Genomic DNA, 15,764 nt, shown 5'->3' on the forward strand with positions numbered 1-15,764 from the left:
AAAGTACTTCAGAAGTTATACAGCTTTTTGAATGACCAAGTAATCAATCCAGTACTGAAAGACAAGTACTGTTACAATGTACAGTCCTGTGTCCTGAGCCCAGTTTCTTGCTATATCAACCTTGATGGTTAAAATACTTCCTACATGGGGCACCTCGGTGACTCAGTCGATTAAGCTTCTGGCTTCAGCTCACAACGTGATCTCGCGGTTCTTGAGTTCGAGCCCCATGTCAGGCTCTGTGCTGACAGCTTAGAGCCTGGAGCCTGTGTCACATTCTGTATCTCCCTCTCTTTCTCTGCCCCTCCCCTGCTCTCTCTCTCAAAAATAAATAAACATAAAAAAAATTAAAAGAAAATACTTCCTACATGTTTTAAGCGAAATCTTTATGTAATTAACATATATCTCTGACTGCAAAGTTAATCATGCAAAAGGCTTCCAGTGAATTACAACGAGGAGGGAAAAAATGCAGATTGACACTGTCTGGGCAATCATTTGAGTGGAATCAATATAAATAATTATTCATCCCTCCCTCCCCTTCTTGGACATTTAATCTGTTTGTAAACTATTACAAAATTTAGCATTTTTCTACTTCCTAAAATTATAGACATACATATGTTTATATATGTGACACACACACAGAGATTAATTCAATTAAATTATGAAGACTGCGCCTTAGACTTTTGCTGTATTTTTAAAGAAAATGTGGATCATGCAAATTATTTCTAGCATTCCTGGTACCACAGATATAATAAAGATATTACATAAAGTCCTACAAGAATGCTTACATTCTTATGAGGGTAAAAGTTGGATAATTCCAATATGTAAGCTACAGGCTTAGTTTTTTATTTGTTCACTACAGCATCCCCAGATTAAAAAAAAAAATTAATGTTTATTTATTTTTGACAGAGAGAGACAGAGAGCAAGCAGGGGAGGGGTAGAGAGAGAGGGAGACACAGAATATGAAGCAGGCTCCACGCTCTGAGCTGTCAGCACACAGCCCGACATGGGGCTTGAACTCACAAACCGCGAGATCATGATTTGAGCCGAAATTGGACGCTCAACCGACTGAGCCACACTTAGTATCCCCCAAGTATCCTCAGCTTTTAGCATAGATTCTGTACACAACAGGCAACCGGTATCTTGATGAAGACACGAAATGCTGTAACCGAGATAAAGAAGAGATGTAACACATGTAGACTGGGCCCAAAGAGTGAACACTGCTTGGAGGCACTGGGGAAAAACTCAAAGTAGAAACAACATCAGAGATGAGTCCAAATGGATACGTGGGAGGATGCCGTGTAGAAATGAATGGAAGCTCCATGATGTAAGGACAGTTACCTGTCTTGTTTAACATTCAGCTCCCAATCCCTGGCCCAGTTCTGGCAGACATGAGCATCCTGGAGAGATGGATGGATGAATGGCAAAAGGCCCTTCAGAAGGAGGGAACTTCTTGTGTAAAAAAGAGAAAAAAGGGCAAGGGTATTTGTAGAGGAGACAAAAGCACAATATGGCTGGAATACAAGGTGAGTGGATAAGGGAGTCCAGAAGTAAATGAGGCTGGAGAAAAATGTTGGACTCCCACCTGGAGAATTTAAGGTTCTGGATACCATTTTGGAGGCAACATAAGCCAAAAGATACTTTAAACAGGAATGACATGCTCAAGTTTGTTTTTCTGAGAAACTCTTTTATCAAGTGAGCGTAGGTAGACCAGGAAAGCAGGGAGACCACGGAGTAGGGTGCTGCTATCCTTTGGGCAAGACATGCACGAACATATTTAAACCAATGACTCCAAATAAGATATAAAAGTTGTCCACACTCCAGCAAAGAACACATTTTCTTCTTTCACAGTGTGTTAACATAAAATATTCTGAAATGCACCCTGAAGAGCAATAAAGGCCCTCAGAGGGGGGCAGAAAAAAAACTTGTTTATTCCCGTTATAGAAAAGGGTTCTTTAAAACTTTCTATAAAGACGCTTAAACTTTAGTCGGTTTGTGGCTCAAACATGCAAGATGTTTCCTGAAACTTAAGCACTTAGTCTAATTAATAATATTTATATAAAAACCTAACCAAATCATAGAGGATAAAGAGCCTTTCATCTTGTCATTCCTTAAATCTTTTAAGACAGTCTATGATGCTCCGAGCAACGTATTGTGAGTCACAGAGAATGCAAGAAATATGAGCCGCCAAGGGCTGCAAGTAGGGGGCGTGGCAAAGGAACCCAGGAGTCCTGGGCACCTTGGACCCACACACCTAGTCACATATGTCACTGCACCTCAGCGTCACAACAGCCGTGCGCAGACCTTTTATAGTATCAATCTCACTTCCCGCGGGAGAAAAGACTGCCAAGACAGGTGCTGAAGGCCACCTACTCTCAGGAGATGATAACCTAGTCCCAGAGATGAACGTTAAGATGTACAGTATAGGGAAGGAAATAACAATAATGCAAGTGACATCACGTTTTCCCTTTTCTTTTACATAGAATACGATCAAACAAAACAAAAATAACCAAACTAAAATCCAGAGGAGATGGAGAATGGAAAATAAAAGTAATCTCATCCAAAGCCAATACACCTTCCCCAGGTGGACTCTTGATGGTTTCTCAGGAAAGGCAGTCAACTGTAGCTGTTAGCAAGAATACTTGATATCTCAGCATCCCAATTTTCAAGGCCACAGGAGGCCAGAAGTGATCAAAGGCTTGAAGATAATCTCCTTCATTTATTGGCTCTGGTCAGTCAAGCCATACCACCATATTCACAAATGTCCAACCACTAAGTGCTCTTTTTTTTTTTTTTTTAATTTTACAAGTAATTATTGGAAAGATAAATGCCTGGCCCAAGGCTATTAAATCAGTTCATGAGACAATAAGGAGCGAATGTTGGATACTCTCAACCTTGACCTGAAAGAGTTCTTGCAGCATAAACTGGCTAACAGCTCCCAAACACAAGGTCTTGTTTTACTTGCCTTTAGGCCAGTCTGCAGAAGACTAGATTTTAATGCAAAAAGCCAAAGTGGTTGAAAGATACTTGCCTTGGTAAATGTCATGTTCATCAAAAGGACACGTATTGCATTAATTTGTAAAAAGATATTAGAATTCTTTTAATTTGCAAAAGGAGCCTCCATTTAGCATTGTAAAGGTGCTCTTGGGCTTCTAACAATGTATATAGCCAAGAAATATATGCCTCCTCAAATGAAATTGCTTTTTTTTCCCCAAGGATAAATACTGGTTATTTAATAAGCCCTCAGGACTAATGGCAAAATAGGAAACTCATTGTACTCTAACATTAAAATAAAATTTGGCAATGACTTGATGGTTTTACAGCCCTGCTTAAATTATTACTTTCAAAATTGATGAAACATACTAGAATGTTCCACGTCAGAAATTTTAAGCAATTAAACCACAAAAATCTGTTAATAATTTTTAATAAAGAATTAAAAAGGAGTGGTAAAAATATAACAAATCCATTCTCACAAGCTAGTTTAGCTTAATATGGCCTATATTCTTTCCCCTTTTAATTCTAAAAGAATTATTCTTAAATGTCTAAAAGAATTATTCTTAAATGTCTGTGATACAACTGGAGACACATGGGAACTCTGTACTTTGCGTTCAGTGCTGCTGTGAATCTAAAATTGCTTTAAAAAATAGTCTTTTAATTAAAACAAAACAAAACAAAAAAAACCCTGACAGTATTTACCTGGAGTTTCTGTATGAAACATATTTTTTAAATAAACCTTCTGGTTTTCTTTGGTTTGATCTTTCAGGTAAAAAACAAAAATAAAACCAAAACCAAAACCAAAAATACACACAATTTTTAAAAGAATTCAAGTGAAAGCGATCAAAATAAATTAAGTACCATAATGAGAAATCAGATTCCTGTTAATGCTGACCTCTGGGGCATTTGGCACCATTTAATCCTAGGGATAAATTCATCAATATATACTGTGCACATTTATGAATAAGCATACAATCTGGTTTCTTGTTGAAAAAAATTCACAATTTATATCACACACACACACACACATACACACACACACCACACACACTCCAACTGAAAGGGGATTTTCAAAGCTAATGAACAAGATCTGGGTTTGGCCAAAAAGTCTTGGCAACATGCACAATGATGCCCAGTTCAACCGGGACTCTGCAGGCCTTAAATCCACTGGCTCCTTGGTGGTCTTGGAGAGGAGTGTCTAGCTCAAATTACCTCATTCTGCAGATGGGAGGTCAAGTGGCTTGCCCACAGAGCCAGTTGGCGGTGGAATTGGCCTAAAAATCTGAGTCTCTAAGCTTTTCATCCAGGAGTGGTAACTCAACTCATTGTTTAAACTCTGGTTGAAATGGGTTATTTGGCAAATTCTCTTCGGCTTTTATAAAAGCAGATTCACTTTTAGACTAAAAAGGGCTGAAATGTTATAACCGACGATGCAGTCTATTTGACGATAAAACTAGACTTAAATTACCTGGCAAGCCACATAAAACAGCTGGGGACGCACTGCACGGCATACAACAGGACACACGATGAGCAGTGGCTTAAAGACACGACGGGGTTCTTTCTCTCACACAAGAAGTCTGGTACTGAGGCTAGGGCTGCTAGACATTTTCAATGATGCACTCATGGTCCAGGCTATTCCCATCTTTCTGTATTGCCATCCTTAGCACGGTGGTTTTTGTCTTCATGTTCCGTGGTCAAAATGGCCACGGTAACCCAAGTCTTCATTTCAAGTCCAAGTTGCATGCAGGAAACAGGAGGAACAGGCCAAGGGATGATGGCTTCCTGTTTTCCTGCCCTAATGCAGCTTGGCTGTTTTACACGGGATGGACACCCTCCTCCCCATTATCTACATCCTACATGCCAGCACTATGTTATCTGGCCGCACTCAGCTGCAAGGGAATCTGTGAGACTATTTTCAGCAGAGCACATTGTCATTGTGAACAAAAAAAATCTGGGGTTCTTTTAGAAAGGAAGAAGTGGGAATAAATATTAAACAGGCAAGTAGTGGAGTCTCCCGGATCATGGAATTCAAATATAGGAATGTATTTTTCAATTTTCTTATGCTGCCTTTTCAAAAGACAGATGATTCCAGGAAGAAGCCAGAATTGAGTATGAGGTGCTACAATGAAAACCACCTGGACCTTGAATTCACGGCACGGGGAGAAACGGGGTGGGGGCTGTCAGAGGAAAAGAGCAACATCGCACACGGCTGAGATTTTTCAGTCACAGTGGGATTGAATAGATTGATTACAGATTCCAGAACCATAATTAAGAACGTCAAGGTACAGAGATTTCAGAATTAAAAAATATTACTATGAACTTGCAAAGACTAAAGTGGTGTCGGCCAGAATCGTGGGAATAAAAGGGCTAAAAATGTCAGAGGTCTATGGATTTGGTCAAAGGGCGTCCTCCCTTCCTGGTCTCTCGAGTTAAAAACGATTCAGGAAAGGGGAGATGAGAAAGGGGGTCGGGGTAAGAATGTTCCGGCAACATAATCACTGAAAAGTGGCAAAGCCTGTTTGCTTCTTTGTGCTATACTTGACCATGAGAGATGAGACATGGCCCAGACCTGGCCCTCCAGGTAAGATGTGGACGGTTTCAGTGATTCTGGACTCCGTGCCTGGCGTGGCCATACATCACCTCACACCACACTCAGAGGCAACTACAATGGTCTCACTGTGTAAGGGGAGAAGGTGAGCCTGAGAAATTATATAATCAGCCCAGGTCACACACAGTAAATGGGAGAGCTGGGAAAACGAAATGAGTTAATATTCATATAGCACTCAGCTCCGTGCCTGCAACAATTATTATTGCTGGTATTATTACTCCCCCCCACCCCAGCATCCATTCATCAACCACTACTGCTTCTCGTATTAATATTAATTATAGTTAATAAGAGTAGAAACAACTACTCTTCATTGTTTACTGATCACCTACTATGTGTCTACTGAAGGCAGTGAGGTTTTATTCTCAGTACATTATCACTGTTCAGTTATAGTCCCACGGTTCTATGCTGGCGCATTGCTTATGATGTAATGGATAAATAATCATGGTCAACACAGCGGGATGGAGTCCCTATGAGTGCAGAATTCACGTGACCAATCTTTTCACTTTCTACAGAGGGCGTGGCTGTGAGGGGCGGGGTTTCCTGGATTCCCTCTGGCAGTCAGTGCTTCCTGTGCCAACTCTTAACCACATACTTTCTACTTTTAATTAATGCTGAGAATACAACAGTGGACAAAAGAGATGAAACCAAATGACATTCTAGTGGGAAATGATGAAAAAAAAAAACCCAAACCAGAAGGTCAAACAGTAATAAACACTACGGAGATAAAGCAGATAAAGGGAGAGGGATTGGTGGGAGGGGGTCATGCAGAGGAGGTGGAATTTTAAATAGAGTAGTCAGGGAAAGCCTCCCTGAAAATACGGCATTTGAGTGAAGGCCTAAGGAAGTGAGGGAACAAATCAGAAAGATAACAGAGGAAAGAATATTCAGGGCAGAGGAAGGAACAAGTGCAAAGGTCCTGAGGCAGGAGCATGCCTGCTGAGTTCACAGAATAGGGAGGAGGCCAGTGTTGTCACAAAGGAATGACAGGGGGAGGAGGTCAATGGGTGAGTGAGTGACAGTGGACTGTGCGGGGTCCTAAACATTGCCCACACTCTGGCCAGAACCCTAAGTAACACAAGAAGACTCTGGAGTGTTTTTCTAAATGAATTCTTACTGTCCTACAGGTCCAGATTGGAAGTACAAAGACCCGGTAGGGAACCGTTACAGTAATCCAGGTGGGAGATGACAATGTCTTGCACCAAGATGATAGTAGAGAATGGTGAGCAATGGTAAGATTCTGGATAAAGTCTGAAGGAAGAATCTGAAGGATCAACTAAGGGTGTAGGACAAACAGAGTCAAGGATCTCACTTGTTCCTATTCCAGTAGCTAGAGGATACTTTATACTGACAATGACCAAAAACAGGCTGGACAAGAACCTTCCATCTGTCCCTCGTGGCCATGCGGACAAGTAGAATGTCCTAGATTTACATGCTTATTAACCCACACAACTACATAATGCATAGCATGAAGAGGACCACAGACAGATACTGACTCAGGCAAATTTTTACTTTACCATTTTAGATTCTCCCTCCATGGACATTTTTTTCTTGAATTTGTTCATTACGCATCAGTATTCTGTAACTTCCATATGTTAACAAACAGAAATTTTTCTGGGAGGCACTTGTACTCAAGAGATGGGAAGAATACTTACGGAGTAGCCAAAATATTTCTCAACAAACCTCCTCCTGTGATAAAACTGTGGTTAAGTTTTACTTCATAGAGGGAGTTACTGGGTTCTCCAAGGGGACAAAAGGGTGAATTACAAACTGCTTTAAGAAGGGACTGTTGCTACCGCCAACATTTCATTGTAGCTATTACTAGATAACAGAACTGAGCATTCTTAGCCTCAGAAGTCTCTGCCAGAGGGCAGACACTAAATGGATCATGTTAAGGTAAAGGCAAAAATAAAGTGAAAACCAGAAGGTTCACTTAAATTATCTCTCTGATTTATTCAAGTGAGGGGAGCATAGCCTTATACACACGCATAAATGCCAGGTTGGGTGAAAGACAGAAATAGCGTTTGACCAAGACTCTGAATAACACTGGTCTTAACCAATGAAACAGTGCAACAGATACATTTTTAAAAGACAGGAACAAAATGAAGATTTGTTGGCAGTTCTGCAGCTTTTAAAAAACCTCGCGTAGGAAATGAGTTAACAAGTCTGATTGGGTTATGCAAGTGTGCTGAAATTGAATAATTAACTAAATGGATGATGGCTGCTGGAAGCCAGGCTTTTCACTGTTGGAATGAGAATTTACCGATAAGTAGAGCAGGTGAAGTGATCCATGTGGTAGGAATACAGGAGAGTTAGAGACATCAAGATGAACTCGTATCTGGCTTAATACAGATACAGATGCGTGGCTTTAAGAGTATGTACAGATATGTAGAATACAAGGGTGAGTGTACAGAAATATGTTGCTCCCTCTTTCAGCTGAGAGGACCCAGTAGGTAAGGTACTCTGGAGGCAATGACCACACTTAGCATCCACACCTCAGTTTTTAATACCATTCTCCAATAAAAGGAACACAGGCTTTTTGAAGAAATGGCTGATTCTAGGGGGTGGTGCAGAAAATATACAACAGGAGCCTGGAGCATCTTGTTCAGAAAAAAAAAAAAAAAAAAAAAAACAACGAAGAAGAAAGAAAGAAAGAAAGAAAAAGAAGAAGAAGATATCTCAAATAAGCACAAGAGCCCACTGAAAAAGCTCCCAGTGGCCAGCGCGGAAATAATTTGAGCCATAAAATATATCAAGTAGTCTTGGATTATAACTCAAAGTATTCCTAAGTACAAATGACTGAATAAATAAATAAATAGGTGGAAAGGGACAAATATGTGCAGGAGAGTTCCAAACAATCTACATAGATACTCTACCCTCACTCAATGAGGTGAAGCATAAATCTCTACTCCTTTCCTTATAGGCTACCCATGGTGACTTCCTTCCGGAACACAGCAGGCAATGGTAGAAAAGGGAGTAGCTTGGGGCGCCTGGGTGGCTTGGTCGGTTAAGCGTCTGACTTCGGCTCAGGTCATGATCTCACGGTCCGTGAGTTCGAGCCCCGCGTCGGGCTCTGTGCTGACAGCTCAGAGCCTGGAGCCTGTTTCCGATTCTGTGTCTCCCTCTCTCTCTGCCCCTCCCCCGTTCATGCTCTGTCTCTCTCTGTCTCAAAAATAAATACACGTTAAAAAAAAAAAAATTAAAAAAAAAAAAAAAGAAAAGGGAGTAACTTTACATTGGAGAAAGAGGACAAACCCCACCCCAGCCAGGCGACCGTGGTCAGTATCAACGGTGACATACCAAGTTGATAACATGCGCAAATGACATACGATGAGAAGAGCACCTTACTTCTGTGGTCTTCCAAAACACTCGTGACACCAGTCCAACCAGGAGACAATTCCAACACAGGAGCACGACCTAAAATACCTGACAGGTACCCCTGAAAACTGCCGTGGTCATTTAAAACACGGTAAGTCTGAGAAGCTGTCACAGCGAAGTGGAGGCTAAGGAGATCTGACAACCAAATGTGATGGGTTTCCTAAAGGGGACCCTGAAAATTAAAAAAAAATCTGAACAAAGTATGAACTTTATCAATAATAAGGTTTCAAAACTGGTTCATTGATTGCAAGGAATGTACCAGACCAATGGAAGATGTTAATAATAAGGGAAACTTGGTTGAGGGGGTATATGGGCATCCTCTGGGCCATCATCTCAATTTTTCTCTAAGTCTAAAACTTCAAGTTTACTTAAAAACTTTTTTGGAAGTCTCCATATAAAATTTCATACCTATTTGCCTTTGCATCACCATTCTGGCCTTCAAAACGGTGTCTGTGAAATCACTATAGCTGCAAAGAAACTGGGGTTAAAAAGATCTTGCTAAGATGGGCTTCTCTTCTATGGCATTTATAATAACTAGACAGAGTTTGGTTTACAGTCTTCTAAGCAAATCTCTCACCGAATCATTTGTGTGATGTGCAGCATTTAAATTCTTTTAAAAACCTGAAGAATTTCAGAGTCCTCACACATATCAATAGGAAAGGAGATGCTTTGGTTTCTAAGTTTAACCTTGACTTAGAAATGTACACGCAACATCATAGAATTCAATTACCCTTCACAAGTGAGGAATCTCACGCTTGAAGAGTAATTTCTGCACAGCTAATAACAGAACCAGGCTGGGCTCCAGGTCTGGCTCAACTGTAATGCTCACTACACCCGAGTAAAGTGTTACCACATTCCACAAATTCTGCGTCACGGCTTCCTGGCTAACCGACCCCAGATTAGTTAAATCTGTTGCCTCTCTTTTGCTGTGTTACTCATATTCATTGTTTTATCAACAATGGGCCTTCTTTGTTACTTACATCTGTAGTAATTCCAACATCAGTTAAAAGACAGAATTATGAAAATAATGGCTAAGTCTTTCCAGATCAGGGGTGTACAAACTCTGAAATGCGTGCGCCAAACTCTAAATGGCGTGCGGCCTCAGCATATAGACCCATCCTTCCTCTGATCCCAGCACCTGCATCTGGGCGTGTGGGATGTGCCTGAAAAACAGACCTCCCCAGAGGGATTCTGATTCAGGTGGTTCACCGACTACACTGAGAAACTGTGCAAACAGCAGGGGGCTTCTCGGGCTTCGAGGCGCACACGCATCGCCTGGGGATCTTGTTAAAGCACAGTCTCTGACTGGACAGGTTGAAGGTGGGACCCAGTCTGCCTGTGTAACAAGTTCCCAAGTGATTTGATTCAGCTGTTCCTTCAGGCAGCGAAAATGGACTGAAGGTAATCCATTATAACTAATCTTATTAACGTTTCGGGCTGCTTTGTTTTTTCAGGTTACAGGTTATTATGAAACACTTGTTACAATGGCCTGTCTTTTGCCTTTTCTTTTAATTACGTTAAAATACGCACAGCATAACGGGGTGCCTGGGGGGCTCAGTCGGTTAAGTGGCCGACTTCGGCTCGGGTCATGATCTCGCGGTCCGTGAGTTCGGGCCCCGCGTCGGGCTCTGTGCTGACGGTTCAGAGCCTGGAGCCTGCTTCAGATTCTGTGTCTCCCCCCTCTCTCTGCCCCTCCCATGCTTGCGCCCTGTCTCTGTCTCTCAAAAATAAATAAACGTTAAATATATATATAAAATCAAGTTATTCATGCCTTCTTCCCATAAGCCTGGGTCTTGTCCCATAGATTTCTCATTCTGGCACAATTTTAGGAATAGGGTAGAAAGAATTCTGCATTTGAAGCCGGAAGGGAGAAAGTGACAGAATGACTCAGGAGGATTTAGTGATTTCCATGCACGAAAAGGGGAGGAGAATGATACCTTCTGGCCACAGGAGCTCAGATAAGATGCGGGACAAGGATACAAATTAACACCTGAAACAATTTGGTTTAATTTTAAGAGATCATCTCTGCTCCCACTCAGTATTGCTGAATCCCACTGTGGACCCAGCTCCATGGAGGAGACACAGAGTCCTTCATGAAAGAGCACAGAGGAGGGCTGTCCACTGGAACACAGGCCACGGAAGCAGTTTTAAGTTTCTAGGAGTCACATTAAAAAAGGTCAACTTAGTTTTGGTAATAGTCTTTATTTCACCCAGCAGATCCTAAACGTTGTCATTTCAACACGCAATCCATGTAAAAAATTATCCCTAAAACGGTCTACACTCTCCCCCTGCCATTTTCCAGACTAACTCTTCGATATCTGCCGTGTATTTTACATTATGGCACGTGTCAGTCTGGACTGGCCACAATTCAAATGCTCAACAGCCACACGGGGCTGGTGGCCACCATAGGGCAGTACTAGCTTGGGGTCAAATTTCAGAGATCAGGAATCTCTTTCAACGAGTGAGCCGTTGGATGTGGGCAGGTTGAGGTTATGGGGTAAAATCTGAATCCAAAGATAAAGGCCTACACGGAGAAATAAATCCCAAGTGTGAATACACGGAAAAGGTTGTATTCATAGTTCTATATGCTATCAGAATACCAGACATTTTGTTTGAGTTTATTTATTTATTTTGAGAGAGACAAAGAGCACAGCAGGGAGGGGCAGAGAGAAAGAATCCCATGCGGGCTCCGGGCCATCAGCACAGAGCCCGATGTGGGGCTCGAACCCATAAACCGGGAGATCATGACCTGAGCAGAAAGCAAGAGTCGGACGCTTAACCGCCTGAGCTACCCAGGCATCCCTGGAGTATCGTACATTTTAATCACCGAGAGGAAGATCACTACAATTCAGTTTGTTACCACCATTAACCCTATTTACCAGCAAACAGCCCTTTTCTCTCACTTCTCCTTTTGCAGTTCTCATATTTTAATTTTTATTTATAGAGTATGTGATCAATTCGGATGTGGAAATTTAAATCAGGCTTCCTTTATACCTAAGCCTCCTCAGCTTTAGCCTAGCCCAGTGCTGAATATCGAGAGGAGAGGGGGGAAAAGCAGAAAGTAGAGGGACAGTGTCCTAAATTCTTTATTCTGTCTCTCAGAAACACAAGTATCCTCACTGGCTGCTTTCTCCTAACACTTTCTTTCTGCCTTATTAAAATATTCATAGCCTGATAGATTTTAAAGATGCAATTAATGAGGGTTATATATGGGCCTTTTAAAAAGCCACATAATTGCTAACAAAATACCAATCAGCGTGAGGTGCCGTGAGGCCAGAGAACCACCACTTATTACCAAAACCTTAAATTATACAGAGAGGTAAAAATACACAGCCCGTTTTTTCCCCATACCATACTCAGAAACCCACGTGTGAGGTAGGCCGTCATCAAGACAGGAAGAGGCATTTTCACGGATAAACCTCTCAACAGAGTTGGGGACTATCACTTCCAAACCCCTGACTGCCTTTTTCCAGCCCATTACCATCTGGCCTTGCTGGAACAATCTTCCCCAAGTCTTCTCTCTCTCTCTCTCTCTCAAGTCTTCTCTCTCTCTCTCTCTTTTTTTAAAAAAAAATTTTTTTAACGTTTATTTATTTTTGAGAGACAGAGAGAGACAGAGCATGAGCAGGGGAGGGGCAGAGAGAGAGAGGGAGACACAGGATCCAAAGCAGACTCCGGGCTCCGAACTGTCAGCAGAGAGCCCAATGCGGGGCTCGAACTCACCAACCGTGAGATCATGATCTGAGCCGAAGTCGGATGCTTAATAGACTGAGCCAGCCAGGCGCCCCTCAAGTCTTCTCTTAAGGTTTAGAGCAACAAGCATATTAATCTGCTCTCAAGTTTGCTGTCCGTTTTCTTCACCACAGTAGTTGGCTCTTTTCTTCTTCTCTAGCTTCCCGATTCTGGAGACAGCACTTGTATTTCATTAGCTGTCCTGAGCTACTTGTTCTTCCCCTTTTACTGGGTCATCTTTTATTTTTTTAATGTTTATTTGTTTTTGAGAGAGAGAGAGAGAGAGCGCAGGCACACAAGCAGGGGAGGGGCAGAGAAAGAGGCAGGACAGAGGATCTGAAGCAGGCTCTGTGCAGAGAGCCCAATGTGGGGCTCGAACTCTCCAACCTCGAGATCACGACCTGAGCCGAAGTCGGATGCTCAACCGACTGAGCCACCCAGGCATCCCTCACTGATTCATCTTTTAATAATTCTGATTTTATCATCTCAAGTCAGTTTTTAATGTAGATAAATTTTTATCTAAGGAGTAATAATTGGATCAGAGGCTGAATATAAGATTATGCTATTAGCTTTGCCATTTTATATTCACTTCAGGCCTCCTATATTGTTTTATTATCTAGGTTGCAGAATATAAATAAATGTGTTTCATTAAAAAAAATAGTAATTCTGATTTTAAGACAAGACAACCGCCCTCTGCTTTCTGCTCCTACTTTCTCATTCAGATATAATCGGCCCCTGAACAACATGGGTTTGAACTGTGCGGGTCCACTCACACACAAAATGTTCTCAACAAACACAGTACAGTACTCTTTCCCTTAGGATTTTCTTAGTAACATTTTCTTTTCTCCGCCTTACTTTATTGTAAGAATACAGTATATAATATGTACAATATATGAAGTATGTGTTAAGTGACTTTATGGTATCAGAAAGGTCAAGAGTAGACCACTAGTAGTTGAGTTTGGGGGAGTCAGAAGTTATATGTGATTTTTTGACTTTGTCGGGGCTCAACACCCCTAAACCCCATGTTGCTCAAGAGTCAACTGTATTGTCATCCATGCCTAGGGGTTCAACAACTTCCTCTAGTCTTTCAATGTTGACTTTTCAGTTGACATTCCAGTCACCAGCTGGACACCTACTTGAGAGGGTACTGACTTTAGCAAAAGGACACCTGACCGCCAAATTTTAGAACTGTACCCAAAGAATAATAAGCACTTCTTCACTGGGTCAGAATCTATCTTTTTATTTTTTTTAATGATTATTTATTTATTTTGAGAGATACAGAGAGTGAGAGAGAGTGCAAATGGGGGAGGGGTAGAAAGACAGAAAGAGAGAGAGAGGGAGAATCCCAAGCAGACAGAGAGCTGACAACACAGAGTTCGACGTAGGGCTTGAACTCATGAACCATGAGATCATGACTTGAGGCGAAATCAAGAGTTGGATGCTTAACCGACTGAGCCACCCAGGCGCCTCAGGTCAAAAATCTATCTTATGTGGAAGCAAGAGAAGGGAATAGCGCCAACATCCAACATTTTAGGGGAGCCAAACATGGCAGGGCCTGCTGAACAAATTCTACGTGGTTATAACACCCAGGTCCCCCTGCTCACTTAATAACGCTTCTGCCTTCTCAATTAATATGTGTCACAATTCATGTGCCAATCCTCATGGACTGTACCTCTGCAACACTCAGATTGTCCATATTCCAGAAGCTGGACCACCTATCGTGTCACACGTGGAAACGTTCTGAAATGTTGAACTCCATCCAGTGAACCGCTTTGTGAGCAGAAACTTACCTCTGAGCTCTCCCTACTCCTCTTCATCCACTACAGCTACTCATTATGCCCCTGAGTCCCCAACTCTTCATCACTCACTAAGGTTGGCAGAGAAGGTTTCCCAAGTCCCTGCCAGTCTGTCCTGGGACACGAATCCATGAATCACCAGTGCTGACCATCAGCTAGCGACCTCCCCATGCACTCATCATGCTCACACCTATTGTTCCAGCTTGTCTCTCTCGTAAGCGTGAGACCCCTGAGACCCAGCTGCCACACTGTGCCCCTTGAGCGCTTAGTAAGTGTCCCTTCTGGATCCTCTTGTGTCCAGCCCCGACTTGAAATGTCCAGCGTTAGGAGACAATGGAGTCGTCTCCTAGTGACCAGAGGAATAAATATTGCTTTATATTTCAGGGGGTCTCCAACTCAAAACTTCTAGGAGAAACAAAATATAGGGGTACCTGGGTGATTCAGGCAGTTGAGCGTCCAACTCTTGATTTTGGCTCAGGTCATGTTCCCAAGGTTGTGGGACTGAGCCCTGTGTCAGGTTCTTAAGATTCTCTCTCTCTCTCTCTCTCTCTCTCTCTCTTACCCCCTCTGCCCCTCTCCCCTGCTCATGCTCTCTATCAAAAACTATATATACATAGCAGATACATAGCTATTTAGGGCAAAAGGAGGTAAAGAGGGAATAAAAAATGAAAAAGAAAAGACATGACAGTATTTAACAAAAGAGCTAGCTAGGAAATAATTAGGGTACAGTATTTGGAATCAGCACAACCTTCTACTGGTATCAGAACATTGCTAAGTGCTCAAGGCTTTGTTAAAAACACTGAAAAAAGAATTAGAGTTCTGTCACTGTACCTGCAACATCATCTAGGGAAGAAGGATTTATTCTATCTAATAGAATAAATATAATAAGGATACACGATTCATCAAGCTCTTCAATAAAAATATGTTTTAGAAATTACCCAGTTCCACTGAGTTGTGTTTCAAAAATCATGTGATTTTTTTCAATGGGGATGGATCTCAGCTAAATCAGAATCTTGCCTTGTCTTGGGGTGCCCAGGTGGCTCAATCAGTTAAGCGTCTGGCTCTTGATTTCCGCTCAGCTCGTGATCTCATGGTTCATGAGCCTGAGCCCTTGCATCAGGCTCTTAGCTGACAGCATGGAGCCTGCTTGGGATTCTCTCTGTTCCTCTCTCTCTCTCTCTCTCTCTCTGTCCCTCTGCCACTCAAATGCGCATGCTCTCTCTCTCAAAATAAATACATAAATATTTAAAAATAAAAAAAGA

General features: G+C 42.0%; 1 protein-coding gene across 7 annotated transcripts in view; it reads right to left on the reverse strand.

Moving 5' to 3' along the window:
• LOC115523013 (amyloid beta precursor protein) overlaps positions 1-15,764 on the reverse strand; it is a 275,518-nt gene that overhangs the window by 160,655 nt on the left and 99,099 nt on the right. The window contains exon 1 of one of the 7 annotated variants that reach the window (XM_030328589.1): positions 4,460-4,653. The exons of the other annotated variants lie outside the window; for them this stretch is intronic. Coding sequence (XP_030184449.1) covers positions 4,460-4,502 — 43 coding nt within the window. The 5' untranslated portion in view covers positions 4,503-4,653. Of the gene's footprint in view, positions 1-4,459; positions 4,654-15,764 lie in introns of those variants that run through there. 7 annotated transcript variants of the gene reach the window in all.

This window comes from Lynx canadensis, chromosome C2, assembly GCF_007474595.2.
Source record: "Lynx canadensis isolate LIC74 chromosome C2, mLynCan4.pri.v2, whole genome shotgun sequence".
Lineage (NCBI taxonomy): Eukaryota > Metazoa > Chordata > Mammalia > Carnivora > Felidae > Lynx > Lynx canadensis.